The 26,569-nt window shown below is 47.5% G+C and overlaps 1 protein-coding gene across 1 annotated transcript in view; it reads right to left on the bottom strand.

The window, feature by feature from the left end:
• Positions 1–806: 806 nt before the first annotated feature.
• VAT1L (vesicle amine transport 1 like) overlaps positions 807–26,569 on the bottom strand; it is a 148,661-nt gene continuing 122,898 nt past the window's right edge. The window contains exons 8-9 of the mRNA XM_042919752.1: positions 7,152–7,235; positions 807–3,366 (exon numbers count right to left, since the gene is read on the bottom strand). Of these exons, the coding sequence (XP_042775686.1) occupies positions 3,268–3,366; positions 7,152–7,235 (183 nt within the window). The 3' untranslated portion in view covers positions 807–3,267. The remainder of the gene's footprint in view (positions 3,367–7,151; positions 7,236–26,569) is intronic.

The raw sequence follows: 26,569 nt of genomic DNA, 5'->3' as shown, positions 1-26,569 counted from the left end.
AAACATTACTTTTTCTAAAAAAAAAATCACTAATTCACTGAATATTTCATTGGAGGACCAGAAAAAAAAAATGCTTCTTGATATGCATAGTATTTGCTGCAAAGCAAAACAAATTTACAAGCATGTTCTTGAAATCAGAGGAAACAGAATACCTGAAGAGTTTCTGGGGAACAAAGGCTGGTAATTTGAAATGCATCCTATCTCACCCTTATTTAAGCCAGAAGCATGATAGGGTGGTTAAAAGCATGGATTCTAGCTTGGATTGAAATCCTGGCCCCACAACTTACTAGCTGTGTGATCTTGGGCAAGTGCAAAATCTTAATCTTCACTTTTGTCACCTATGGAATGGGTGTAATGATAAACCCTACCTCTCCGGGCCCTTGGGGGTTATTATATATGTTATTTAATTATGATTTTTATCTATACAGCTTTCTTAACAGCATATAGTAGGTGCCTTATAAATGCCATTATAATTATTGCCATTATTATTATATGATGTCTTGGACAGTTCTTTTCTTTAGTGGTTTTACTTTCTTGCTTGAGGGAACTTGAATGTTTTTTCTTTAAAAAAAAGCCTTTAGCTTGTCTTATTTTGACTCCTGTTTTCTCTCTACAGTCTTTAGTTTCTCATTTGAAGATTCTTCTGTCACATATTTTTTTTTCTTTTTTAGTCACCCACTCCTTACATTTTAATAGTGGCGATGTTTTCCCAATAGCCATGGATGTGGGGTCACTGACGCCAGGCTAGGTTATGCTATGCTGAATACTTTATTTATATATTTTATGTAAACATAATTTGCTTTGTAGGCACAATGTAACAAAAGCTCTAAAGCCACAAATACATTAGACAATGTTTCAGTTCACTCCAACCAAGTTTAGATGACAGAGAAGCCTTCACAGTTCCTTTAAGGCAAACTGAGACTTTCTTTACATTTCCTTCAGAAAACCAATCACGTGACAGGAAGAAGGTGCTTAAAAAACGAGGGTGCATTAAAGGGTTAATTTTGGTATTTATCCTGTTCTTCAGGGCACAACCTGACCTTGATAGTGAGACTCTAGTTTTCCCTTCTCACTCTGTATTCCGAGGAGGCAAAAGGGTTTCTTCTTTAACCAACGGCCATAATTTGACTGTATTAATCTTGCTAGTTGAAAAACAGATTTGGGGAAGCATGATTTTTTTTTTTTTAAATGCCTCTCCTCTGGACAGAACAAAGGCCGGTGGTGGGATTCTGCGAAGAGAGTTCTCGCCCCCCTCGCAGAGAACAGCCCTGATGTGGCCGGTGGCTCTTTGTTACCCCAGCCCTAAAAAATGCCATTTCTGTCCAGCTCACCAGGAATGTCACTTGGGTGGTTCTCCTTAAAACCTCATTGTCAGCTTGGTTATGGGAGAAACATGACCAATAATACAGCATTTTGCGAAAGTTTTGGGGGTGGGGAGATAAACCTCCACATTATCTTTCTACATGGCCCAGAAATGAAACACCGGTGAGTCTTGGGGTATGAACAGAAGATGTCAGCGTCTTCTGAGATACCGTCACCTCCCTGCTCATCAGATGGCGGCATCCTTTTTCGCCTTCATATTTTACAAGTACATTCACAACGAGGAGAAACTCCCTTCAGATAAATATTTGGCATAAATAAGTCATCATCACAAGCTTGGGGTAGGAAAAAAAAAGAATGTGATTAATGAGGTGACATTTGTTACAAAAGGACTTTGGAAATGAAAAGGTAGTTGCTGGAATGCATTCATTCCCATCATTTGGGGAAAGAGTTGGGTCGACCCTAAGGCTCACTGGTGGAGAGGTGGGGCAAGGTGGGAGCCCTCCAAGGTCTTCCAGAAAGCAAAGTGACTTGGGGGGGGGGGGGGTTGCTAATCTTGTGGGCTCCATGTGTCTCCAGCTTGGTTTGTGAATGAAGGAGTCACCCTTTGAGCCAGGAGTAGGAGCAGTGAATGAGGAGCCCCCTTGTGGAGACACTGAGACTCTTCCTCATCCGTCAGGGGAAAGGTTTGCCTCAAGGCATGTCAAGTATGGTGGGGCTGGGTGTGGGGTTTCCTAGGAGTTTAGGAGCTGGAAAATCGGACAAGGGTGTGCAATCAAGTAGTTTGGTCCCCGATTACCAAAAAGCAGGGGCCCTACAAAGACTCTGCACCGTAATTTTATATTTCAGAGGAGAGGAACTGCACTTTTGGGATCAGATACTGAACGTCAACCGTCTGTATCGCTAGAGTTTGTTACATGTCGGAACATGCTTTGGCAAGAAAAGAGACACTCACTGATTTTCTTTTTCCCCAAATATGGTCTACAAGGGAGGTCTTCCCCGGGGGAATCCTTGGTAAAGGTAGCTGCTCACTACCAGGAAATGGAAATAGCAAAATCGGTAATGCCCGTGGCAGGTGTGCAAATGTAGGCAAATCTCGGTAATGACCTCTGAAACAGTCCCACACGTGGTGAGTTTTCTTACAATGGAAATAAAATGTACATGGTGGGGGAGGGGAGGATTTTGCTCATGAGACATGGTTTCAGAGGAGAAGTCTCTGTGGCTGGTCCTCAAACTCATGCTGTTGACCCATCCTCTATCCTGAAAACTCCACGTCTGTTTTCCTGTGTTGATGGTTAAGAACCAGTGAAGGGATCAAGCATCAGAGGCTGAGAGGAGAGTGGTTCAACTTCTGGACCATTAAACAACTCAATGCATGTAAGGAAGTTGCCTCTTGAACGGGGAGAGGGAAAGGACTGTTTGGAGAGATCCTAAATGTATGGGCTCATGAAAACACCTCCCGGCCTACCCTCTTTCTGCCAGCCACATTGGCAAGCGCTCTTGTCAGAATCATGGGTGGCTGGAGGCAAAAAGTGTCACTGGCCTGAAGCTTCCCAGGATCTGGACACTGCTCTTAAGATAACACCCTTCAGTCAAAACTTGTCTTTGCCCACGTCTGGTCTTGTAGGCACTGGGCCTGAGGGCTTGTATTAATTTGCAAGGCTGTTCTAAGAACTGTCAAGAAGGACCCAAAGATGGATGGTTGTGAAGGAGGGAAGAGGGGAGAGAGTAATACACAGGTGGGGGAGGGACTTAATACTGCGTGGGATGAGATTGGCACTTAATTTCAAAAACAACAGTGATCAACAGCTTTTTAGCTCAGCTGACTGCAGACAAACACAACACACAGTGGGCTACAGCATTTGTTCACTGGGGCACAGAAGGACTTTCTCCACCGGCTCCTCTTGTTCCAAATCATCCTCCGTGTTCTCCTGCCAGGGTCCTGGGTTACTGGATGAAGGGCATCCGCTCCTTGTTCTCGCTGTCGCCCTCGTGGTCCTCCTCCTCTTCCCCCGCCTCGCTGGTCTCTGTGCTGTCGTTGGCCATCTGCAATTCAACACAGGGCGTTTTAGAAGGTCTGCGATGTCTCCTCCCTTCCTGGAGCATCTGAGGAAGCCCCTTGGGAAGGCCTCCTTCGAGGGCTAAGAGTTAGGGTTGTTTCCTTCCCCAGGAGGGCAGTGTGGTGCCAGCTGTTTTAGGGTGGGGCCCCTGACGTAAGGATCTGAGTGCAAGGATTGGGAATTTGGGAGATGATTCCAAGGAAGCGCTGGTAGGGAGGAAGGAGACGAGACAGAAAAGGCAAGGGAACTGGTATGGAATGTGTTAATAAGTAGGCTCCTGATGTGGGCAACTGGGGCTCAGTCCTCTTGGGGACCACTGGGAGACAGTGAGGGGCATGCCCCTCACAGGTGTCCCGCATATGCGGGGGGGGGGGGGGGGTGAGGAAGCCAAGGAATGGCCAAGGTGGGTATCTCCCTGGCCTCTCTGGCCAGTTCTGTACGTGCTGGCCACATATGCTTCTGGGGCTGGAGGCTCTCAGTCAGAGGGGCCAGGTGCTGGGGGACGCCCTTAGGCACTGAGAGCGTCCACTGCACGGACTGGCCGGGGTTGAAATCCTGGTGCTGTCACTCCCTAAGAAGCCAGAACAACCATACTAACAAATGTGCATTCGTGTCCTTTATTGTCTACACAGAATGCCGTGTCCACAAATGTGGACTTTGGTTCTAGCTAGCTAGCCATCATCACCAGTCCCTGGTGTGGTTTTTATCCCTCTCTGAGCCTCCCTTTTGTGGATGGTTACAACGGGAATAAACCCACCTGCCTTACAAGGCTATCATGAGGACCAAGTGAAACAAAGTAACATGATGTAAGCGTCCAGCAACGGGCCGAGTGCATGATGGATGCTCAAGACATCCTAGTCCTGTCCATCAGCAGCCCCCTTAGCGAACTGGGCCTCAGATTTCCACTCCTAAGCCCCAGTCGACGTCATTTGCCCTGAAGCCCAGATCTCCTAAACCTGAGTCTTTGCTTATGCCCACCACTCATTCTTTCAAACAGGAATTGGGCCCACGGTCCTCGGGCCTCCCCGCGTTGCCTGTCCTGGAGCTGGATTTGCCCTCTTGGCCGCAGGCAGTGTCTTCTTCCTGCAATGCCAGCCCGCCACTCCCTCCCCTAACTGGTGCCTACTTTGCTTTCAGCGCTCAGCCCGCTTCCTCAAGGAAGCCTTCCCAGACTACCCTAACTGGAACGGTCCCCCCTCCATGACCAGCTCTTCTTTGTAGCACAGATCAGCAGTGTCCCATCTGGACGGATGGCCTCTTGACTGCCGTCCACCTGCCCCGCCACGGGAAGCGCAGACACCATGGAAGATGACCAGGTCTCCTCTTGTCTTCCTGTGTTATCCTTTGCAAGTAGCACAGTGCCTGGCACGCAGGAGCGTAGAGTACGAACTCTGAGAATAGCGAGTGAATAATCGTGAGAGCTCTGGGGGCGCCTGGGTGGCTCCGTCAGTTAAGCATCCAGCTTCATCTACGGTCATGATCTCGCTGTTCGTGAGTTCGAGCCCCGTGTCGGGCTCTGTCTCTCTCTCTCTCTCAAAAACAAATAAACATCAACAAAAATAATCACGAGAGCTCTGCCTTCTTAGTATGTACCCCAAATTCACCAGTGTGCCAGGGGACTCAGGCACATTACCCCTTTCCATCTTCTCAAAAAGAAGCAGCAGAAACAGTAACTACTGCCCCCTGTGCAAGGTGGGCAGGCTCTGTTTTCCCGCAGCGCGCAGGGACACCCAGAGGTGACGTGCCCGGGGCAGTGGCAGGGCGGCAGAGGTCGGCAGGCTTCAGAGAAGGCTGCCACTGTTCTCAGGGGCGCCGGTCAGGCCGGGGCCAGAGCTGCGCCCCGACGCCGTGGGGTCCGGAGGAAGCAGCCCGGTCTCTGCTGTGACCCTGGGACCCGTCCTCAGGTGAGCTCAGCTCCGCCCTGGCTCAGCCTCATTGAGGGAAGGCCCTGAATGAGGCCCTGAAGTCTCCTGAAGGCAGGAGAGCCTTCACTCTTGGCAGGCACTTCGTAGGCACTCCTGCAAAGGCACTTCCAGAGCGCTGCCCGAGCCCCTCGTAGCCCCGATAGTTCCTGGAGGAGGGGGAGTACCGTGCAGTGTACTCAGCGAGGCAGATTCAGGGCCCTCGGCTTGGCCTGAGCTCTGAAAGTGGCCCTTCTAATAGAAGAAGGCCCCTCTGTAGGCCCCTCACTGCCCCCACCCCCAACAGCTGCCCAGTGGGAAATGATGCGTTCCCGAGGGGCCTTGACCCCGTGCCATTTCCTTTCGTTAGGCGCTTGCCGTAGAAAAGATTGCGCCGGACCCGTCTTGGCTCTCACGATGCCCTCTGTTTAGCCTGACTACACGCTCCTCCTCCTTCAGGTCTCGTCTCTATCCAGGCAGGCCGTGGCCTTCTCCCCACAGAGGCCTTCCAAACACCACAGATCTGAGTCGGCCACTCACCACATCTCTTTGTTTCTTTCGGTCCTAAGGTAGAAGCCCTCCTGGGATTCAGGAACCAGCACCATGGCAGGTCCTGAGGTCTCACCCTCAAAGTTGGGCTTTTCAGCCCAACTGGTGAGAATCCCCTGTGGTCAAACAGGCCTTCCCAAAGTCCAAGGGCCCAGCAGGACCTCCTGTGTAACAGTCACAGGCAGGAAGCTGATGTCAACTATCTTGCTTAAAACAAACTGTCCAGGATGGCTCTAGATCCCCTCTACTGATGGGGTAAAACAGACCTGGTCATGTGTCTTAAGAACAACAGAAGTGCGCAGAAGACCCGAGAGCCCAGCCCTCGCCTCCTCCCTGGCCTCAACCCCTCATCTGCCTTCAGATACTTGCTGTCACACCCCTAGAACTTCATAAGCACTTAACATACGATGTCCCTATACTTATTGGTCATTTGCACTTTGTGAAATGCCCTCTCATGAAATCACCCTTCATTGAGTGAAATGACCATCCTTCCCGAACTACATTATGGTTACAAAAGCCAAGGTACACTTAAAAAAAAAAAAATACACACTAAAACATGCAAAGATTTTAGTTCTTTTTTCTTTTATAAATGCCCGATGCAGGTTCAAGACGCAACGGGTGAGAAAGCTAAGAAACAAAAAACCCCAAGTATTTTCGCTGTTAATCCTTTCCCAGAACTTAGTATGCATGGGACAATGCCTTATGTGTATCACTCTAATTGACTTGTGAGAACTTCGTTTGCAGACAGGGCTACTGAAGATAGACAGGCGGGATAATCGCCCAGGGTCACACACACGAGAGGACAGCCAGGCTCTGAATCCACGCAGTCTGATGGTGCTCTGTGTGTCGTCGGCACACTACATCGCCCCCTCCCACCACCGGTGGCCCCAGCAAGCAGGTTGGGGAGTGACTTTGACACACTTCACTCCTGGAGGGATCCCTGGGCGTAAGGGTACCCTCAGGAGGCATCTCGGAGGCAGGTGGCATCCTTCTGTTGAGAATGTGCATGACTCTATTAGATTTTACCAGGAATTCCTCTCACCTGTGGCAACCAAGAGGCAGCACCCGTGATAGGCAGGTTATCCCTATCTTTCCTGACTGCCCTTAGATTGCTCTTGAAATGCTCGCACTGAAGCATTTCCTTTCCTTCTCAGCACGCATCCCAGCGGTATGACTAATCGCCCATTTGCATGGTTGTTTGATTACACAGGTCCCCTCCGCGAGCCAGAGAGCCGCCTGTATTTCCCTCTCCCCCACCTGTGCCTGCGTCTGATAGACCCTGCCGTGCTGAACTGAACGGATCCCTCTGCGTTTGACTCACCAGTGGAGTCGGGGTCTTCTCTACATCCAGAATTAACTTGCCGATGTTTCCTCGGTCGTGGATCCGCTGCATGGCCTCCTTCACCTGAGCCAGGAGAAAAACGGAAGCGCTGATTGGGTGAGAAGTTGCCCAGGTGGAAAAGCCAAACCAGCCGCCGCCCACGTGGGGGCGCTGTGGTTCAAGGTTAGCAGCCAAGCCAGAGATGCTTTGGGACCCTGGGTGGAAATAAATTCTGATTGTGTCCCTCAGGAACTCTGAGCTTGTGCAAGCAACTTGGTCCTCTGGGTCTAAGAAATGAAAGTGATAGTCCTTGTAATAAGACGACGAAATTTTCTTTAAAAGGTGGGGGGGGGGGGGGGGGGAGGGGGGTTGGTGGGGAGGAGGGTACCGTGAGGTTCCAAGAAAGACATCAGTCAGAGTAAATTCTGACCGGTAAAATTATTTTTCTCAGAGTCACTTGTGCCCTGCTTACCAAAGTGTTCTATAACTCTGATTCGTAGTTTAACTAAAATGATCCATTGCCCAAGCTAAACTATATTCAGGAAAATTCTCTTAGGTTACTCCTGGTTATTGCGTGGAAATTTTGTTTCTACGTAAGTAGAGTTTTCTCCAGAACTAGTATTCTGCCCGGAGAAGAGGACCTAGTTTTCCTTTCAAATGATACGGGCTTACTTAAAAAGCAAGCGTGTGCCCTGATCTGATTTATGCTTTGAGCATTTCACTCTCTGGCTGTGCGGAAAATGAACTGTAGGGGGCGCTGGTGAGGATTAAATGAGATAAGCAAAGGGCAACCATGCCCAGTGCTTGGCATGAATAGGCCCTCCACATTTCTTAGTGAAATCTAAATGGAAAGACAACATCTCCTGATTTTAAAAAAACAGTTACAAGAGATCTGGCCTAAATATTTTTTCCTGAAGTCTCAGATTTTTAAATATTTTTGTTCACTCATTCAAGTCCACAAGTATTCATGAAATGTCCTTATAGGCTACATGCCATAGTTTTTGTTTGTTTGTTTTTGTTTTTGTTTTTAGTTTAAAGTAAGCTGAGATGTCTGTCTTTGGGGAAACCTGTCTTCCCATTTGGATAAAAACTTGAACCATTAAAATGTGCATACTCTAATTGCTTTTCTGGGACTTAGCCTAAAGACATAATTCAAATTGTAGGGGAAAAAACTTACCACACAAAAGATACTCAATCACAGCATTGCTTTTAATGGTAAAACACTTGCAGCCACTTCTGTATCACAGAGTAAAGGAATGGTTAAGTAAACCACGACTCTTAGATTTATCTATAGAATGGAAATACTATGTTGCTATTAAGCTGCTAATTACAAGGAAAGTATGGCAGGGTCAAATGCCTTTGTAATGGTGCTAAATGAGAAAATCGATACGAATATTTTTATTTACATCCCCATAAAAGCGTGGACATCCTAAAATAATCAGAAAGGGGTTCAGACACATGATAAAACATTAGGAGAAATGAGTGCCTTTTAACTCCAAACATTGTTATTTGGCAATATGTTATCAAAGCAGTATGTAATGTAAGTTAAATGCATATTTAAACCTAGTCTTTGGAAAACCTAGTATCGGTTAGAATCAGCCCTTTTATAGACTGGTAGTGTCATATGATTAAATTTCCTGACCCTGATACACATGCCAGTAGATTTCTTTTATTTCTGTGGTGAACACTGCTTTTCAAAATGCTGTCATGTCTGGTCATCACGACTATATACCGAGAATGTGTAAATGCCGTGGCAGACAGCCTCCAGAATGGTTCCCAACCTTCCTTTCCCCCTGACACACACCCTTTCTCCCTCTAATGTGGGCCAAACCTGCTGACTTGCTTCTGACCGTTGGAAAACAGCAAAAGTGATGGGATGTCACCTCCAAGATTAGGTTATAAAAGACTGATTTCTGTCTTGTCGTCTCTTCCTCTGACTCTTGGTGCCTTCTTGCTCTGGTGACACAAGCTGCCCTGTTGTAAGCTGCCCTAGGGAGAGGCTCACACGGCAGGGAACTGAGGCAGACCTCCCACCGACAACCACTGACGAACTGATACCCTCGGTCCAAAAGCCCACAGAGAACTAGCTCCTGTCAACAACCAATGAGACAGCTCAGAAGCAGATCCTTCCGGAGTTAAGCCTAGAAATGAGAACGCAGCCCTGGCTGACACCTTGGGAGACCCTGAGCCCAAGGACCTAGCTAAACCATGCCCAGGTTCCTCACCCACGTAAAGTGAGATCACAAATATTGTTTTAAGCCAATAAATTCTGGGGACATTTTGTTATGCAGCAATAGATAACTAACATTCTTTCCTTTCATACATAGTTCTTATCTTGTAAGATATATGTCATACCCATTTTACAGCTAAGTACCTTGATACTCAAAGATCAAAGCAATCTGTCCAAAGACTATGTGGCTATCACTGACAGAACTGTGGTTCAAACTCAGGTTTGTCAGACTTCAAAACTGATGCTTCCTCCCCCTGCGCCCCGCCCCCGTTCCACCCAGACTATGTTGTTTCATTTGATTCTCAAAGGCAGAGGAAGGTGGTAGGTAACATCTCACATAATGATTTCCCAGAATTCAGTTGTTTATTACCCTGACAAGCCATTAAGCACCTGGAAACTCCTTGGAGATTCGGAAGAATTTTTGTGCCATTTCTCCAGTAAGATAGAGCCCAGGGACACTGAAAAGCTGTTTTCTTTCCAGTTAAAGCTTATTGTGATACTAGAAAAAAGCCCCCCGAAGGGCTGGCTCTAATCTGCATATTTTTTTGGACAATTTCCTTCTGAAATGAACTGACTCCTTGAAGTTCCTTTTGAAGGGGATAGAGAAAGGGTTGGGAATGTTTCTGAGACATAACTGAACTAGTCTGATCCCCAGTCATGCTGTTTGAGTTTAACATCCTCTTAGGCTGCTCTTGGAGATGTGAAAGAGCCCTTTTGATGACAGCGTAGAAGGAAAGAAATGGCCATTTTCTGATCAATTTTTTATCAGGTGAGGCACTTTACACACGTTGCTTCCTTTTATCTGCACACCACAGGTTCACAGATGAGAAACCTAAAGGTGAAAAATCTAAGGAATCTGTCCCCGGTCCCCAACTGAAAGGAGTTCGAACCACTTGGGAACCGAGAGAGCAGTTACCCCTTTACAAGACTCTGGACAAAATCCAGGACAGGGCTCTGCTGTCTGCACCCCAAAACTGCCCTCACATAACTCCATCACAAGGTAAAGTCTGCAAAAAGAGACTTTGCTCCCCAAATACCAGTTCGTAAATTGAGGTACCTCAGTAGGTGACAGTGACCAAAAGATGGTGGTGACGACTTCCAGAGAGCTCCTTGTCTCTCTTGTGGCTACCATTTTTGTTTTTTGGTTTTTTTCCTAAGGGACACTTCTGCTCCAGACCTTTTCCCAGCGCACTTGACGATGGGAAAATCCTAGTAGCCCCGCACTGCCTAATGCAGAAGCCACAAGTCACGTGTGGCACTGAGCACCTGAACTGGGGCCAGCACAGACTTCGATGTGCTGTGCGTGTAAGCCCCGCGGCCACCTTCAAAGCCAACGAGCGCAGATACACTCTCTCGTTACGAATTGTTGACATCAATCACGTGGTGAAACGTTAACATGATAAATACTCTGGCTTCAACAAAACAGACTACTAAAGTTAACTTCCCCCCCTTTTTACTTCTCTGGATGTGGCTAGTACAAAACTGAAAACATGGCTTGTGGCTCACATAGTCATCCTGCTGGACAACACTGGACTGACTTCTCAGGAACGGACGTCTGTTGTCCTTTCCTGTGTCACTGCTTCGTCTTACACCTCCCTTACTCCTGCCACTGGACGCTCATCTGGAGGTTACTGGGCTTCTCAGCTTTGTGCCTCTGTATACACGGGGTTCCTTCCTGGAGTGTCCTGGTCCTGGAGCTAACTTGGATTTGTTCTGGGGCTCTTGCTCTCGATGTGGACCCTTCTAGGAAGCTGCTACTCCCCCGCCTCCACTCTTGCATTTGGGGCCAAGTCTCCTTTGGGCTCCCTGGGCACCTCAGGCCAGCTATAACATCACCCTTACCGCCAGCTTGGAACTTGGCCCTTCTTCTCTCCAGTACGTTAGGCCAGCGCCGTGCAGTGGAGATACGCAGCGGGCTACAAATACACTAAAATTTCTCTAGTTACTCACATTAACAAATGTAAAAAGAAACTGGTAAAATCAATTTTAAGAATATATTTTCGGGGCGCCTGGGTGGCTCAGTCGGTTAAGCCTCCGACTTCAGCTCAGGTCACGATCTCACGGTCCGTGAGTTCGAGCCCCGCGTCGGGCTCTGAGCTGATGGCTCAGAGCCTGGAGCCCGCTTCTGATTCTGTGTCTCCCTCTCTCTCTCTGCCCCTCCCCTGTTCATGCTCTGTCTCTCTCTGTCCCAAAAATAAATAAACGTTAAAAAAATTAAAAAAAAAAAGAATATATTTTCTTTGACCAAATCTATCCAAAATATTATCACTTCAGTATATGCTCCACATAATAAGGTCTTCATGAGATATTTTATGCTCCTTCCTCCTTTCGTACTCTACGTGTCTGGAATCCAGGGTGTATATTGTTCTTACAGCGTGTTTCAATTCAGATGAGCCATGCTTCATGTGCCCAGTGGCTGCACATGGCTCATATCTACCATATTGGGGAGTGCAGCTCTAGATGGTGGGACAGTGGCACCGACCTCAGGGACCCCAGTGCACGGGTGTATCGGGCATATGATAGCCTCCAGGATGAACGGATGGATGAATAGGCAAGTGGTATGTGAAGAGAGTGAGAGGTCATGCGGCTGAGCCACACGAGAGGTTTCTGTCTCACCTGACGCTCATCTCAGAGCCCTCGGCCCAGGCAGCTGCCTGTTGGGGGCCTGCTCGGTGCTGCCCGGGTGTCCCAGTGGAGTCTGTGTGTAATCAGGGCCGTGGCCTCTCACACCCAGTCTGAGAAGCCACCGCCAGCTGTGCGGCTGGCCAGATCTGGTCTTGGCAGCTGGAATTTCCCGGGCTCTGGATTCTGGGCATACTCAGGCTATCTCAGCCAGAGCTGGTCTCCCCTCCAGACAGTGGGAGGAAATTTGAGTCATATGATTAAAACACCTCAAGCTGCCGAGATCCTGAGCACAGAGGCTACCTGAGCTTTTCTGATACTTCTTTCCTGTCCCTGGGAGGCCACGTTGGTACCATCCCAAGTGGATGGCGGCAGGCGGCAGTGAGATCATCACTGAGTCCTACACTCTGCTTGCTGTCATTCCAGCGAGGTGCTTCATCTCTGCTGCTCACCTTCTTCATATGTTAAATGCTAATAGCTCTCTTCTATCCATTCATTGATGCAGTCAGTCACTCCTTCAACAGCGCCAAAGCCCTGTTCAGGAGCTGTGTATAAAGTAATGGATGCTGGGGTGCCTAGGTGGCTCAGTCGGTTAAGCGTCCGACTTCGGCTCAGGTCATGATCTCACGGTCCATGAGTTCGAGCCCCGTGTCAGGCTCTGTGCTGACAGCTCAGAGCCCGGAGCCTGTTTCCGATTTTGTGTCTCCCTTTTTCTCTCTCCTCCCTCCCCCACTCATGCTCTGTCTCTCTCTTCTCAAAAATAAATAAATGTTAAAAAAAAAATTTTTTTTTAAGTAATGGATGAAATCAGTAGGCTGTCTCTGTCCTGAGGTACCCACGGTTTTGCTTATTAAATAGGCTAAACATAATTAAAAGAATCTCACAATTAAAAAACTGTGTTCTTAATTTGTTTATGTAGCCCCCATGGATCGCAACCCATCAGAGTTGACCCTGGGCCATTGTTGGTTCCTGCTCCAACAAAGTCTACTGGCATTCAAGATGGCATTCAAGCATGGCCTACGGGGAAAATGTAATGGGTTCAGAACACGTTTGCAGAGGAGCAGTACTTACAGTTATTCTTACTTCTGTCTGCAATGGAACCAGGAGAGGTGGGGTTTCTGAAAGCCTGGGAAGACAACGGTGAGTAAACACCTACAAGATCCATGCCGTCATGAAGCTTATGGTCTAATGGGAGATGCAGACCATCAAAGAATGACTCGAACGAATGCAAGATTGACATTTACTAATTCTAAGATGGTGTTATGAGAATGTGGATGGGGGTTTGATCTGTTTGGGAAGATTAGAGAGGGCTTCCTTGAACAAGTGGCAGTCGAGCTGGGGTTTAAAGGATGAGTACGAAGGAGCTAAGACAAGAAGGGAGAGGGGCCTTTCGCAGGAGAGGGGGCAGAATGTGAATGGAGAGACTGAAAAGGGGGCCAGTGGGCGCAAGGACAAAGAGCAAGAGTGAATGTGAGGCAACGTGCTGGTCAAGTTGGTTGGGGCCTTTGGTACTATATTGCAAAGAGTTTCCAAGGATGCAGGGGCCCACAGTGACCATACAAATCTAGAATATCTTTCCACCTCCAGTCACCTTCTGAGTAGTCAGTTTTTTCACACGTGAGTAATGAAAGTTAACAATGCTCAATCTTTGTTGGGATCTCATTTAATGTTTCATGATATTCAATTTCCTTTTGAATGGTGTGAAAGGCACAAAGTCATTAGGGTACAAATGACACCACTTAATAATCAAAGCATTTGGCCTGTGCTATGAATAACAATAAGCCTAGCCACCCTAAAAAGGGGAAAAAATGAAGATGGGTTATTCCATGGATCACTGTGCCTATTAGGTGATAAATTAAAAGGTTTGAAAAGGAAGAAATGAGTAATACTATAATTAAGAAGCATATCTACCAATGTCATCTATGGAAGATTACTCACATTTACAACAGCCATCTTTGGAATGGCTTAAAATACAAAGGGGGTATTGAAAAGTAATACATTGCAAATAGACTTGGAATCTGGAATTTCTATGTTTTGTCAAATAACTCTAGGAGTCTAAGTGAGTGAGCCCTCAGATTTTGACCTAGATGCAAGAGTGACTGAAAAAGTAAAATGTTAAGGAACATAAATTGGCCCACTTGGGAAAAGAGAGAAAAGATTCAAACAGCCAACTGTTTTTTTGGACGAGTTGCACAGGTGTCTTTGCAATAATGCAGGTTGTGGACTACGGTGGAGAAAGGGAGGTGACAAGGGTGCAAAATTTAAGGAGGCACCCACTCTCAGGGTCAGGCAGGCGCTGGGTCAGCACCTGAGAGGAAGCCCCTTCTTAACTTTTAACCCTTGTCACATCTCTTGCCCCACCCTAGTTCTGGTCCTCAAGGATGGCCGTTATTTTTAAAGGAAGGGGAACACTAAGTAGCTTTTAGAAGTATCTGTTTGGCCACTGAACAGCCAATGGGGATGCTCCAAGAGGATTTTTCAAGGGGCCATTAGTAGGAACTCTGGCTTAAAAAAGGTAAAGAACATTCTGCGTAGGAGGAGGCAGGAAGGCAAAAAGCAAGACGGTAGAATCTAGATGGAGTGCCTGGTCCTTTTTCCTTCATGGATACTTGGATGACACTGACTCTTTTGACCATGGTCACGAGGGGTTCAAGTGAATTAAATATTGAACCAAAAGTTAGAATGTTCTGCAGAAACCTGCAGTCCATAATCAAGCCCAACTATATATTCTTACCTATTGTATTTTGAACTAAAGCAAGAGATGAAAAACAATCTAGTGAATTGCCTCCAATGTTTGTTTTATTTTATTTAACAATGTTTCCCAGGGCTGGATTTGGATGGTTGAATAGAAGTGAAGTGGACACTCAGTGGATGCTTATTCCAACATGAGAGTGAGGTTCTGGGGAGGAAGAGAAAAAAGTGCAGGAGATGGTTCCTATGCCATGAGAAACGTATCTGTTGTACAGTCTGTAAGAGAGACATTTGAAATGTGATGGGGCACAAAAAAGGAAGCAGCTGGGGAGGGGAAAAGGATGAAAACCAAGGAAGTGACTCTTTGAGATTTGAAGGTCAAGTAGAAGGCTGTCACTCAGCCAACAGAAGGACATATAACTAGTCCGAGGAAATATCGGGCACCTCAGAGAATGAGTCGCTCATGGCCACAAGAACACGGAGGGTGATGACGAGTTATTTAAAATGCTTGTGAGTTCCTTAAGCTCCTCAGGTCTGCTGGACAAGGTTAAAAAATAACCCGAGCTGCCACCGCTCGGGAAAATTCCACATGATGGTGGTAGAACTTGCAACATATAATTCTGACTGGCCCTTGCTTTGCATCTTTTAGCAAAATCCTCCAGCCGGGAGATTCCATATTTCTGCTCAGAGGACTCTGGTTCCTTATTAAGGATGTAATTATCTTGCTTCCAGATAATATGGTTTTATTTGCTCACTGATTGATAACTACACTGTTCCATGGTGGCTGAGGGCTTTCAGCTGGAGCTACCAGACATGAATTTGTGGGAAAAGGTTAGAACTATAAGGAGGCCAAAGAGACCCTTCAAAATCTTGGAAGTTCTCTGATGGGCAGCCATGTTTTTGAAAGAATGACAGCCAGACGTGCTGACCTTTAGAAAATTACCGTTTAGAAGGCAGAGGTGACGTTTCTTTAGGCTTGGAGAGAAAGGGCCCACTTGCAGGTGTGTGGGGGCAACCTTAGAACCTAAGGGAATTGAGATGTGTTGATTATGCCATTGACATGGCTGTGGTTTAGTCAAGGGCGAGCTGCCGAGGGTGCCAAAGGAGACCGGCCACCAGAGACAGATATGTCTGGGACAAGTTGTCTGGATAGTAAAATGGCCTAAAGTAAGGAGCGGAAATAAAAAAGGAGTTGTGTTGGTGTTTGAGGTGCTTACCAAGTGCTCATGTTGAAAGCTGGTTCTCACTGTGACTGAAGGGCGGTTTCTTGGGGCACCTGGGTGGCTCAGTCGGTTAAGCGTCCGACTCTTGGTTTCGGCTCAGGTCATGATCTTACAGTTTGTGAGTTTGTGAGTTCGAGCCCTGCGTCAGGCTCCATGTTGACAGCACGGAGCCTGCTTGGGATTCTCTCTGTCACTCTCTCTCTGCCCGCCCCCCACCCGCTCTGTGTCTCTCTCTCAAAAATGAATAAACAAAAAAATTTTGAAGGGGAGTTTCTTGAGGATCTCCCCACTTAGAGAGGAAGGACAGGGCATGGCTAGAGGCTCTGGACCTGGCACCATATCGAGGAGAGTCACCGCTATCTATACAATGTGCTGGGAGAAGGCAAGAGTCTCAAGGAAGGAGCTGTATCTAAAAATCAGGTAAATGTAAGGGACAAGGCAGAGGTGGTACCACCGTGGGGGGGAGGGGGGGCATCACTCATTATCATCACAGCAGCTGACATGACAGACACTTAGCAGGTGCTGTCACTGGGCAAAGCATGACCTCACTTCATTGCATCAACCCTGTGAGGTAAGTGGGAGTTTGTCAGACTGTCAATCACGGGTACATAAAAATATTCTCCCCTCTCTTCCGGAGTCCCTGTTGCTCATGGAGGAGAGCTGGGAGGAAAGTAAGGTTTCGGGAGAGTTAAGCGGCTTGCCCAGTGGGGAGGAGCCGGGCTTCAAACTGAGCCCCGCGTAACTCCAGGTTTCATGCATATTTGCTAGGCATGCACACGTGGGATGGAGTGGGAGACAGGGAGGGAGGCTCCGGGGCCCTGGGCACCACATTGTAGGACCAGTAGTGGGCTATTGCCTCCGTACTTGGTTATGTACCTTGCTTGTCCCTTGGTTGTAACACTTCACCCATTCTACCTTGAAGCCTTTGTCAACCTAGAACTATTGACATTCTGCGCCAGGTAATTCTTGGATGTGAAGGGCTGTCCTGTGCATTACGGGGCCTTTAGCAGCATCTCTGGCCTGTCCTCTTTCAACCCAAGTGGCACTTCCCCCTTTGACAAACAAAAATGTGTCTAGATGTCCCTTGGAGGGCAAAATCACCTCCTATCAAGACCTATCATATTGTGAAAGCATATTCCTCATTGTGCCCTCTCCATCCCTCCCACTGGTCTCTGGGCTCAAGGGCAGGCACTGTCTCCCTCCTTACCCACATGACCTTGACCTTGGACAGAGACCGGCCCACAGAAGGTTGTGTTCTGCTCTATCCCCGGGACTAGGAAGAGCATGCGGTACGCGGCAGGTGTCCAATAACAGAAGAACATGAGATGGTCTCTGACCGCAAAACGTTCATTGGTTATGTTAGGCTTTCTCAAAGTGTGGACGGCAGGCTGCCTACATCAAAATCACAGAGTGCAGCTTTTAAAGTGGTATGTTGGCCTTGCCTATACCTGTTTGTTGAGACTATGGAGACACTCCATTTTAGGTGATTCAGGGGCTCTGAAGTTTTAGACCCTTGAGCTTAACTGGTTCTTTGTTTCACAAATATTGACCGCCCACTGTGAGTCAGGCACTGTGCTCCGGTCGACTTGTGACAAGGGACAGGAAAGACCAGCCCCCTGCTTGGCTAAGATCTCTCTCTGGGTGAGCCTGTCCCCCTTTGTCACATCTGGGTAGAGCCTAGTTTAACACTCGGCTTATCTATCACTGCATGTTAGACAGTAGCAGAGGGCCGCAGCCACAGCCCCTCCCGTTCTGGGGCATCGGGGAAGGAATCCGCTCTCCGCTTTGGCTCTGTACCCTTGTGTAGACATCAAACAACTTGATTTCAGCTCAGTGCGTCAAGAGACCTTTAGGATACTGTTTTACTATTAATTCAACCCGTTCACTGGCTCTGTGTGGCCCCTCAAAGGACCTAGCAGCTGAGTTTCATGTGCTCATGGCCTGAGGGGATCATCTCTGTGGCGGAGGGGTCATGGGATGTGCGTGCATCAGTCAGAATCAGCGGGTGATCGAGCAACCCACAACCTATGGTACAATGAGCCAGATCTTGCTGCAACCTGAGCAGGAAAATCAGAAGCAGAGTTGCATGCTGGAAATGCAGTGGGAGACTTATTTCATTTTGAGGAAGGAAACTAAGATCTAGTGTGACCCATCTAGTACAGATGCGTATCTTTGAATAAAGAAATGCAAATCAGTGCTCTGCAAAGTGAAAACCAGAGTCCAGAAATGAAATTGTATTTGACTATAACTACCACCAAGTAAATAATTATTTGCAATATGGACAAGACCCTGGTAATAATACCTTGAAAAATCACACCCAGTCTATGGCTAAACTATTCATTTTTTTTCACTTAAAAAAAATTATGGGGGCGCCTGGGTGGCTCTGTTGGTTAAGCATCTGACTTCAGCTCCGGTCATGACCTCATGGTTTGTGAGTCTGAGCCCCATGTCTGGCTCTCTGTTGTCAGCACAGAGTCTGCTTCAGATCCTCTGTCCGCCCCCCCCTTCCTGTCTCTCCCTCACTAGTTCTCTCTCTTTCTCTCTGTCAAAATAAATAAACTTAAAAAATAATAATAATAATAATTAAAAAAACACGAACACATGGTAATATTTGGGCAATGTATTCATTTCCCAGAGCTGCTGAAACAAAGCACATCAAAGTGGGTGGCTTAAAACAACAGCAATTTTTTTTTCTAAGTTTATTTATTTTGAGAGAGAGAGAGAGAGAGAGACAGACCAAGCATGTTTGTGCATGCGAACAGGACAGGGACAGTGGGAGAGGGAGAGAAAGAATCCGAAGCAGGCTCAGAGCTTTCAGCACAGAGCCCGGCGTTGGGCTCAATCTAAACCGAAATCAAGGGGCGCCTGGGTGGCTCAGTCGGTTAAGCGGCCGACTTCGGCTCAGGTCATGATCTCGCGGTCCGTGAGTTCGAGCCCGGCGTCGGGCTCTGGGGTGACAGCTTAGAGCCCGGAGCCTGTTTCAGATTCTGTGTCTCCCTCTCTCTGACCCGCCCCTGTTCATGCTCTGTCTCTCCCTGTCTCAAAAATAAATAAAACGTTAAACCGAAATCAAGAGTTGGGTGCTTAACAGACTGAGCCACCCAGGTGCCCCAACAACAGCGATTGTCTCTGGAGGTTAGAAGTCTGAAATCAAGATTTGATGTATTATTAGCTGCCATAATTTATAAGGAGACACATCCCTTCATCCATTATTTAATTACCAGTGATAAACAATCCATACAGGAAAGGCAGGACAAATAATTGATTTTTTCCTTAGGTTTCCTGGTAGCTACAGCTTTTCAAAAGAAGCGAAATTAGGGGTAAGGCCTGGCACGGTAAGGTCACCTCTTCTGTTTCTTGCTGACATGAAACGGAGAAGGAGTAACTGAATATTCAGAGTGATCACATCTATGTAAAATATATATTAATATAAATAATAGTACGTTATATTCTGAGTGGTAGGGATATGGCTAGTTTTCATTTTCTTCATCATCTGTGTTTTAAATTTTTATTTACTTATTTAGACCTCTTTATGGAGGTATATTTGACATGTAAAAAGCTGTACATAATTAATGTTTACAACCTGCGAAGTGCACACTCTTGAAAGCGTCACCATCTAAATTAAAGCCATAAACCTACTCATCCCCTCCCAACGTTTCCTCCTGTTCTCTTCAGTGTAATAATTATGTTTTAATTACGTTTTATGGTAAGAGCACTTTCACATAAGATGTGCCCTCTTAGCGGATGTTAAATATAAAATACGTACCGTGTTAACCGTAGGCACCATGCTGCACAGCAGCCCTCCAGAACTTATTTATCTTGTGTAACTGAAACTTCGTACCCTTTGACCACCGCCTCCCCAGTCCTCCCTCCACCGGCCCCTGATAACCACTGCTCCGTTCTCTGCTTTGGTAGGCATGCCTAGTTTAGATTCCACGTATAAGTGAGATTATATGATTTTCTGTGTTTAGAAAAATGACCACAGTGAGCATGTGTTCATCGTATTGTAAGTGTGAATAGTGATAATGAGTGTGCCCCCTAGGTCTATTCATGTGGCAGATGGCAAGATGTCATTCTTTTTTACGGCTGAGTAATGCTCCACACCGCACCTTCTTTATTCATTTATCTATGGGTGGACCCTTGAGTTGCTGCTGTATCTTGGCTATTGTAAACACAGGGGTCTAGGGGTACCTATATCTTTTTGAACTAGTGTTTTTTATTTTCTTTAAGGAAATGCCCAGTAGTAGAATTATTGGATCATATGGTAACTCTACTGCTAATTATTTTGGAGGAACACACAGGGTATAATGCTAGGTAAAATCAGTCAGAGAACGACAAATACCATATGATTTCACTCACGTGTGGAGTTTAAGAAACGAAACAAACAAACAAACAAACAAAGAGACAAACAGAAAACCCAGCGTCTTAAATACAGGGGACAAGCTGCAGCCAGTCAGTGGGAGGTCTCTGCTCTCTTCTCCCTGTGTGCGTTGTCTCCCCACCTCAAGCCCCCAGCCCACCCTGGACGACGATTTTCCCAGCCTCCTATCTGGTCTCAGTCTCCAGGTTTTCCACACCCCAGTCTGCCCTCCTTCTGCTGCCAGAGCCGTGATTACTGACGGATACTGTTGTTTGTCCTTCGTGTCCCCGCTGCTGGGACCGTGCTGTCAACTCAGTAATGACAGTGATAATAATAGTGATTTTTGATGGCCAATGCTGACCACTTAGCGCGTGATCTAGGCACATGCTAGGTACCAAGTGTTTTTCGTGGAATATTCCATTTGGTCCTCCTTAGAACCCTATGATGGATGTGCCGTGATCATTCTCATTTACATACCCAGACAATGAGGATCAGGGAGGTTAATTAACCTGCCTGAGGTCACAGACATAGCAGCTAGAAGAGCTAGGATTTTTGGCAGAGACTGTTTATGAGATAGCGACAGGTGAGACCCTTATGTCTGGGATTGCCCTAAAATACTCCGGACGAACAGTGGGGTGGGGAGGGAGCGACAGAAGGCAACGAAGTTGACCAAACGTTAATTGTCGCGGAAGCTGGGTTGATGGGCATGTGGATGGGGGAGGACGGTCAATATTCTACTGACACTTTTGAATATGTTTGGAATTTGCCAAAAAGCTTATAAAAAAGGAATGCTGAGCTCTGCTCCCCAAACGACAACTATAACAACGGCTGCGGCCTCCATGTGCTCAACCGCTATACCATCGTTAGGAACCCGGTACGCGTTTGATGACAACGTTACGACCGAGGGCTTTGACTTCCTTGGAAACTAGGCGCTAGAGAAGCTCAAGGTGCTACTTTCACCTCCCCAGATGGAAGAATGTATCCTTTGAACCAGCTAGCCCAGCTCTGAGGAGGTAATGACCTCCAGGATTGACCACGTGCCAGGCTGCATTCAGGAAGATGAGTACACAGAGCCCCTGCCCTAGGCAAGCCCGTGGCTGCCGAGGAGGAAGGGCCACCGAAACGCTCAATTCCAGTAGAGCGTGGGAAGAGCTATATTGTAGGTATGAATGAAGAGGCATTCGAGCCAGGAGAGGAAATGACTCAATTTAGAGAAAAATGGCATTTGTGTTGGGTTTCGAAGGAGAGGGAGGCGTCTTCCGGGAAGACAAGATGCGTGTACTTGAGGCAAGAACAGAGTCCCGGAAGGGGGTTGTGGATCGTTCAGGGAACTGAGTGTTAGTGAGGGGGACGCTGTGTGCTGAGATTTGACGGTTGGGCTCTTTTGTGGGGACAGGGCGTGGGAGAGGCCTTCACTTGGAAGCCATGGGAGGTGTGTCCCGGCAGGCGAGGCACTGGACGAGGACAGGAGACCGGAGAGAACTGGGAATTAGAGATACGGGTGAACTAGGTGATGCTGGTCAGGTGGAATTGACAAGATGGCCGTGGGATGTGGAGATAAGCTATTAAATCCCACTTTGCCTTTAAGACCATGTCAGGTCATTTCTAGAAGCCATATCATTCCCCCAAGGGTAGAAAGAGCCTCTAAACACTGACCTATGTTTTGAAAGATTCTCCATCAAGCAGAGATGAGATCTGAGGTAATTTGATTTCTCTTCATCCATTTTAATTAGCTTTGGCAACAGATGACCTTGCTGGCCCCGGAACCTTCCTTATGTCAGAGTCTGTGTGACGCTACAGTCTCATTTCTAATTATCTGTGCCCGTTTGCCGAAGTTCGCGGGGGCATTCGGGGGGCTAGTCTCCTCTCCTGCATCTTCCTCGCTCATCTGTCAGCTGAGTTTTCTCCTCTAAGCACCAAGAGAGAGCTATTAGCCTTGGGACTGGGTCGCCATGGCAACGAGACGGCAACCAGACTCAATAGACAGGGGAGAAGAGTACGAAGATGGGAGGTGTTGTGAAGCAGCCTCCCATTCCCGCCCCGGGGGCCACTGCCTCAGCCAACTGGTTGATGAGTAGGGGACAGAATGGCTGACCAGTCTTGCTCCAAACTGGGGTTCGCTGGGCGGTCAAACTGGACTGATGCCCGAGGGGTGGCTTTTGGACAACAACTGCTGGGGGACAGTGGATCTGGGAAGGTCCCCGTAACAGACGAAGGGTCCGGGGGAAGGTGGGGAGGAGGATAGCAATTCACCCGCACTAATAAAAACCTGAGGTCGTATCCACACCAAGCAGTATAGGAAATGTTTGTAGAGTCTTTAAAACGTCTTTAAAACACCTTGCACAACCTTGCAATTTCTCTTAGTAATTCCGCCTCTGGATATAACTGGAATAATAACAGGAAAAAACCTTGTGTTCAAAATGTTTGTTAGGGGCTGAAGCAATCAAAATGAGCACCTAGATGTCCATAAAAGGGGAAACAGCTGAGTGAACGCTGACGTACTCATTTGTTGGACTATGATGCAGCCATGATGGCTTAATATGCTTAAAAAGAGTCTCTGAGAGGGGCGCCTCGGTGGCTCAGTCGGTTGAGCGCCGACTTCGGCTCGGGTCACGATCTCGCGGTCCGTGAGTTCGAGCCCCGCATCGGGCCCCTATGCTGACAGCTCAGAGCCCGGAGCCTGTTTCAGATTCTGTGTCTCCCTCTCTCTGACCCTCCCCCATTCATGCTCTGTCTCTCTCTGTCTCAAAAATAAATAAATGTTAAAAAAAAAAAAAAAAGGCTCTGAGAGGGGGGAAAAAGGTATCCTGCAAAGTTTTTTTATGCAGTGTGATTATAATTTCCAAAAAATGTCAACCCCCCCCGAACCAGAGAATAGTAAAACCAAACCCCGAATGCACAAAATGAAAATACTGGAAGAAACAAGCAACAGAGTACAATTGATGCTTGAAAAACACCGGGGTTGGGGTGCCAACCCCGCTCCCCACCCCCCGGTACTCCCCCACGGAGTCGAAAATCGACGCATAACTTTGCGCTCCCCGCAAACTTAGCTTCTCATAATCTACCGCTGACCGCAAGCCTTACCAATAACATAAACAGTCGATTAACGCATTTTGCGTATGTTACATGTTTCATATACTGTATTCTTACAAAAATGTAAACTAGAGAAAAGAAAATGTTATTACGAAAATCATAAGGAGGAGAAAATGCATTAACGGTACTGTATTGTAAAAAATCCGTGTGTAAGTGGACCCGCACAGTTCAAATCCACTTTGTTCAAGGGTCAGCGGTATATACAAGGGTTATTGTTGGGTGACGGGAATACAGATGGGTTTTTTTTCCCCTTTTTTTCTTTCTTCAAAGGGGCATATTTTTAAACGTCTCCACTGAGTATGTGTTATTGTTCCTCCTAGAAGAAAATCATTTTTAAAAGCTCTGCAATCTGGAATCAGCCCTGTTTCCAAGTGAATGAGCTGATAATCTTCATACATACAGGTACCACAGGCCACTTATTACACTTATTTTCAGGCCCTTCTATCGTCAAAGCAATTCTAGGCATTGTGGGAGCTACAAGACCAGATGATAGGACAGCTTGGCCCCGTGGCTATGACGGGCTAGATCTGTTAGCTTCCGGATGGTATCCTTGAGCACTCTGAACGGACTTTGACTAACCCAGACAATCTGTATGAATACACGACAGACAGTCCCGTGTATAATGCGGAATCTATAATTAGCCTCGTCATTTTTCATTACTTGGGATTCCATGCAGGTTTTAAAAGAAATCATCCCATGGATGAAGAAGGCTTGGGAGAGCGTTCAGTTTATCTCTGCGTGTGTGCAGGTGGAATTATGCAAAACCTGCCCCCGTGAAGGTCCCATCTGCCTGGATTCTTTTACTTTCCCGCTGCTCACCAGTCTGCAGAGTCTTGGCACAAAAAGAGAGGCAGGGACACCTGCCTCCCAGCCACCCACAGCTGTGTAAAAAACTGAAATAGATCCAGAACAATAATGCGGACAAAAATAGCTATTTGAGCTCTGATTATGTTAGGCAATATAATAGTGATAGTAATGATGGTAGAAGCTATGTTTTTCTGAGTGCTTACAACACGCCAGCAGTAACCGGCTAATGGGTTCATAGGCATCATCTCCTTTAATCTTCGCATCAACTTTGGTGCTTTATTTCTACTTTACAGAGGAGAAAATCAAGAATCCTAGAAGTTAATGTGCTCAAGGTCTCACAGTTAAAAAAGTGGAACAGCTGGGATTTTGTTTAAAAAAATTTTTTTTAATGTTTCTTTATTTTTGAGAGAGAGAGAGAGCGAGCGAGCATGAACGGGGGAGGGGCAGAGAGATAGAGACACACAGAATCCGAAGCAGGCTCCAGGCTGTGAGCTGTCAGCACTAAGCGCGACGCAGGGCTCGAACTCATGAACTGTGAGATCATGACCTGAGCCGAAGTCAGACGCTTAACCGACTGAGCCACCTGGTGCCCCAAGAGCTAGCATTTAAAGAAGGGAACCAGGGTCTGTAATATCTATTCCATCATCGCCATTGAGATATTTAGTGCTTCTAACAAGTCTGAGAAGTGAGGGGGTACTGCTGCAGTTTTTAAGGATGAGAAAACAAGCTGAGAGAGGTTGAGTAATTTTCCCAACATCACACAGCTGGTGGGCAGCATGGCTAGGATTCAACCCCAGCTAGTGTCTGAGCAACCCTGGGGCCCGCTCCCTTCCCCCTCCTACAGCACAGAGGCCCTGTTACCTGGCAAAGAATCTCAGGCAGATACTTCATTTCTAACACTTAACATTGGACCCCGCCCACAGCAGATGCTTAACAAGATGTGCTGCAAGGCTGAGTAAATGACATATAGATGCTGGGAAACTCTAAGCAAGACAGTGAGAGAGGTCAAGGTGCATCCATCCATCCCAAACAAGACAGTCAACCATCCAAGCCAAAGTGTCTTTGAATCATCATCAAAGAACTGTTGTACACCTCGTATCAGGGTGTTCATCCATACCCTAAATGTATTTCATGCTCTGAGTGATTGGCTTTGCCCTTCCAAAAACTAGGTGCTGCTCCATGGGGCTGCCTTGCCGGGAGGTGCCTTTGAATATCACATGGGGGGCAGTCATCATGGGAGAAAGTCAAGCGAGAGGCATTGTGGGAAGATGAAATGCCATTGCAATCCCCCAAAGAGGGTCCTTAACCCTGCCTGCAGAGTATGAGATGTGGCTACAATCCACGGAGGCCACGCCATTCCTTCTCAGCATGGGAACCCCAGAGACTCCTCCAGCATCCCAAGAGAACAAACACGTCGTCCAGAGCGACCCAGATCACTAACTCCTTAGCGTGTGTTTCACAGCCTTGGCCCCGGTAGCATCATGGGGCGGATAATTCGGGGGTGGGGAGCGAGCCTGTGTGTTACGGGATGGTTAGTGCCATCCCTGGCCTCGGCTCACGAGATGCCAGCAACATTCCCCCAGTTGTGAGAAGCAAATATCCTTCTGGATATTGCCAGCTATCCCCTGGGGAACAACCCCTGCCCAGTTGAGAACCACTGCCCAAGAGGTAGGCATTAGAAATTGGAAGCCAGTGGGGGTTGGGGGGGAGACAGGCCTGTGGCCAAGCATCAGGTAGTCACATACAGGTGGAGACAACTCTGAAGTTCTATCATCTTTAATGGTTCTGTTTGTTTTACAGAGAGAGAGAGAGAGAGAGAGGAAGAGCATGAGTGAGTGGGGGAGGGGCAGAGAGGGAGGGAGGGAGAGAATCTTAAGCAGGCTCCATGCACAGTGAGAAGCCTGATGTGGGGCCCGATCCCACAACCCTGGGATCATGACCTGAGCTGAAATCAAGCGTCAGATGTTTAACCGACTGAGCCTCTCAGGAGCCCCTGCATCATCTTTAAACAACACCCCTTTCCCCTGGTCCCGCATTCGTGGGAGCTGGAGAGGGATGATGATCCTAACAGCAGCCTAATAACTGCCATTGCTATGTGACAGCCATGTGTCCTGTGCTCCTAGACACATCATGGCTCCTGCCAGAGGCCACACAGCTAGCGAGCGGCGGGTCTGTGGACCTGAACCATTGTGGTGCACTGTCTACATATATGCGACCCCGGGGCCTCCCTGAACTTGATCCTCTGAAGTCGGGCGGGTCACTGATTGGAGAAGGGGAGAGAGAGAGAGAGGGAGAGAGCTGTTCTGATTTCACTGTCACCACTGCCATTACCACTCCAACCTGTGGAGGGCGCTGCTGTCCTTCGAGGTCTGGCCCAAGGGCACCATTGTCA

Source organism: Panthera leo, chromosome E2 (assembly GCF_018350215.1).
Source record: "Panthera leo isolate Ple1 chromosome E2, P.leo_Ple1_pat1.1, whole genome shotgun sequence".
Classification (NCBI taxonomy): domain Eukaryota; kingdom Metazoa; phylum Chordata; class Mammalia; order Carnivora; family Felidae; genus Panthera; species Panthera leo.
This window is presented reverse-complemented; position numbering and strand designations above follow the sequence as displayed.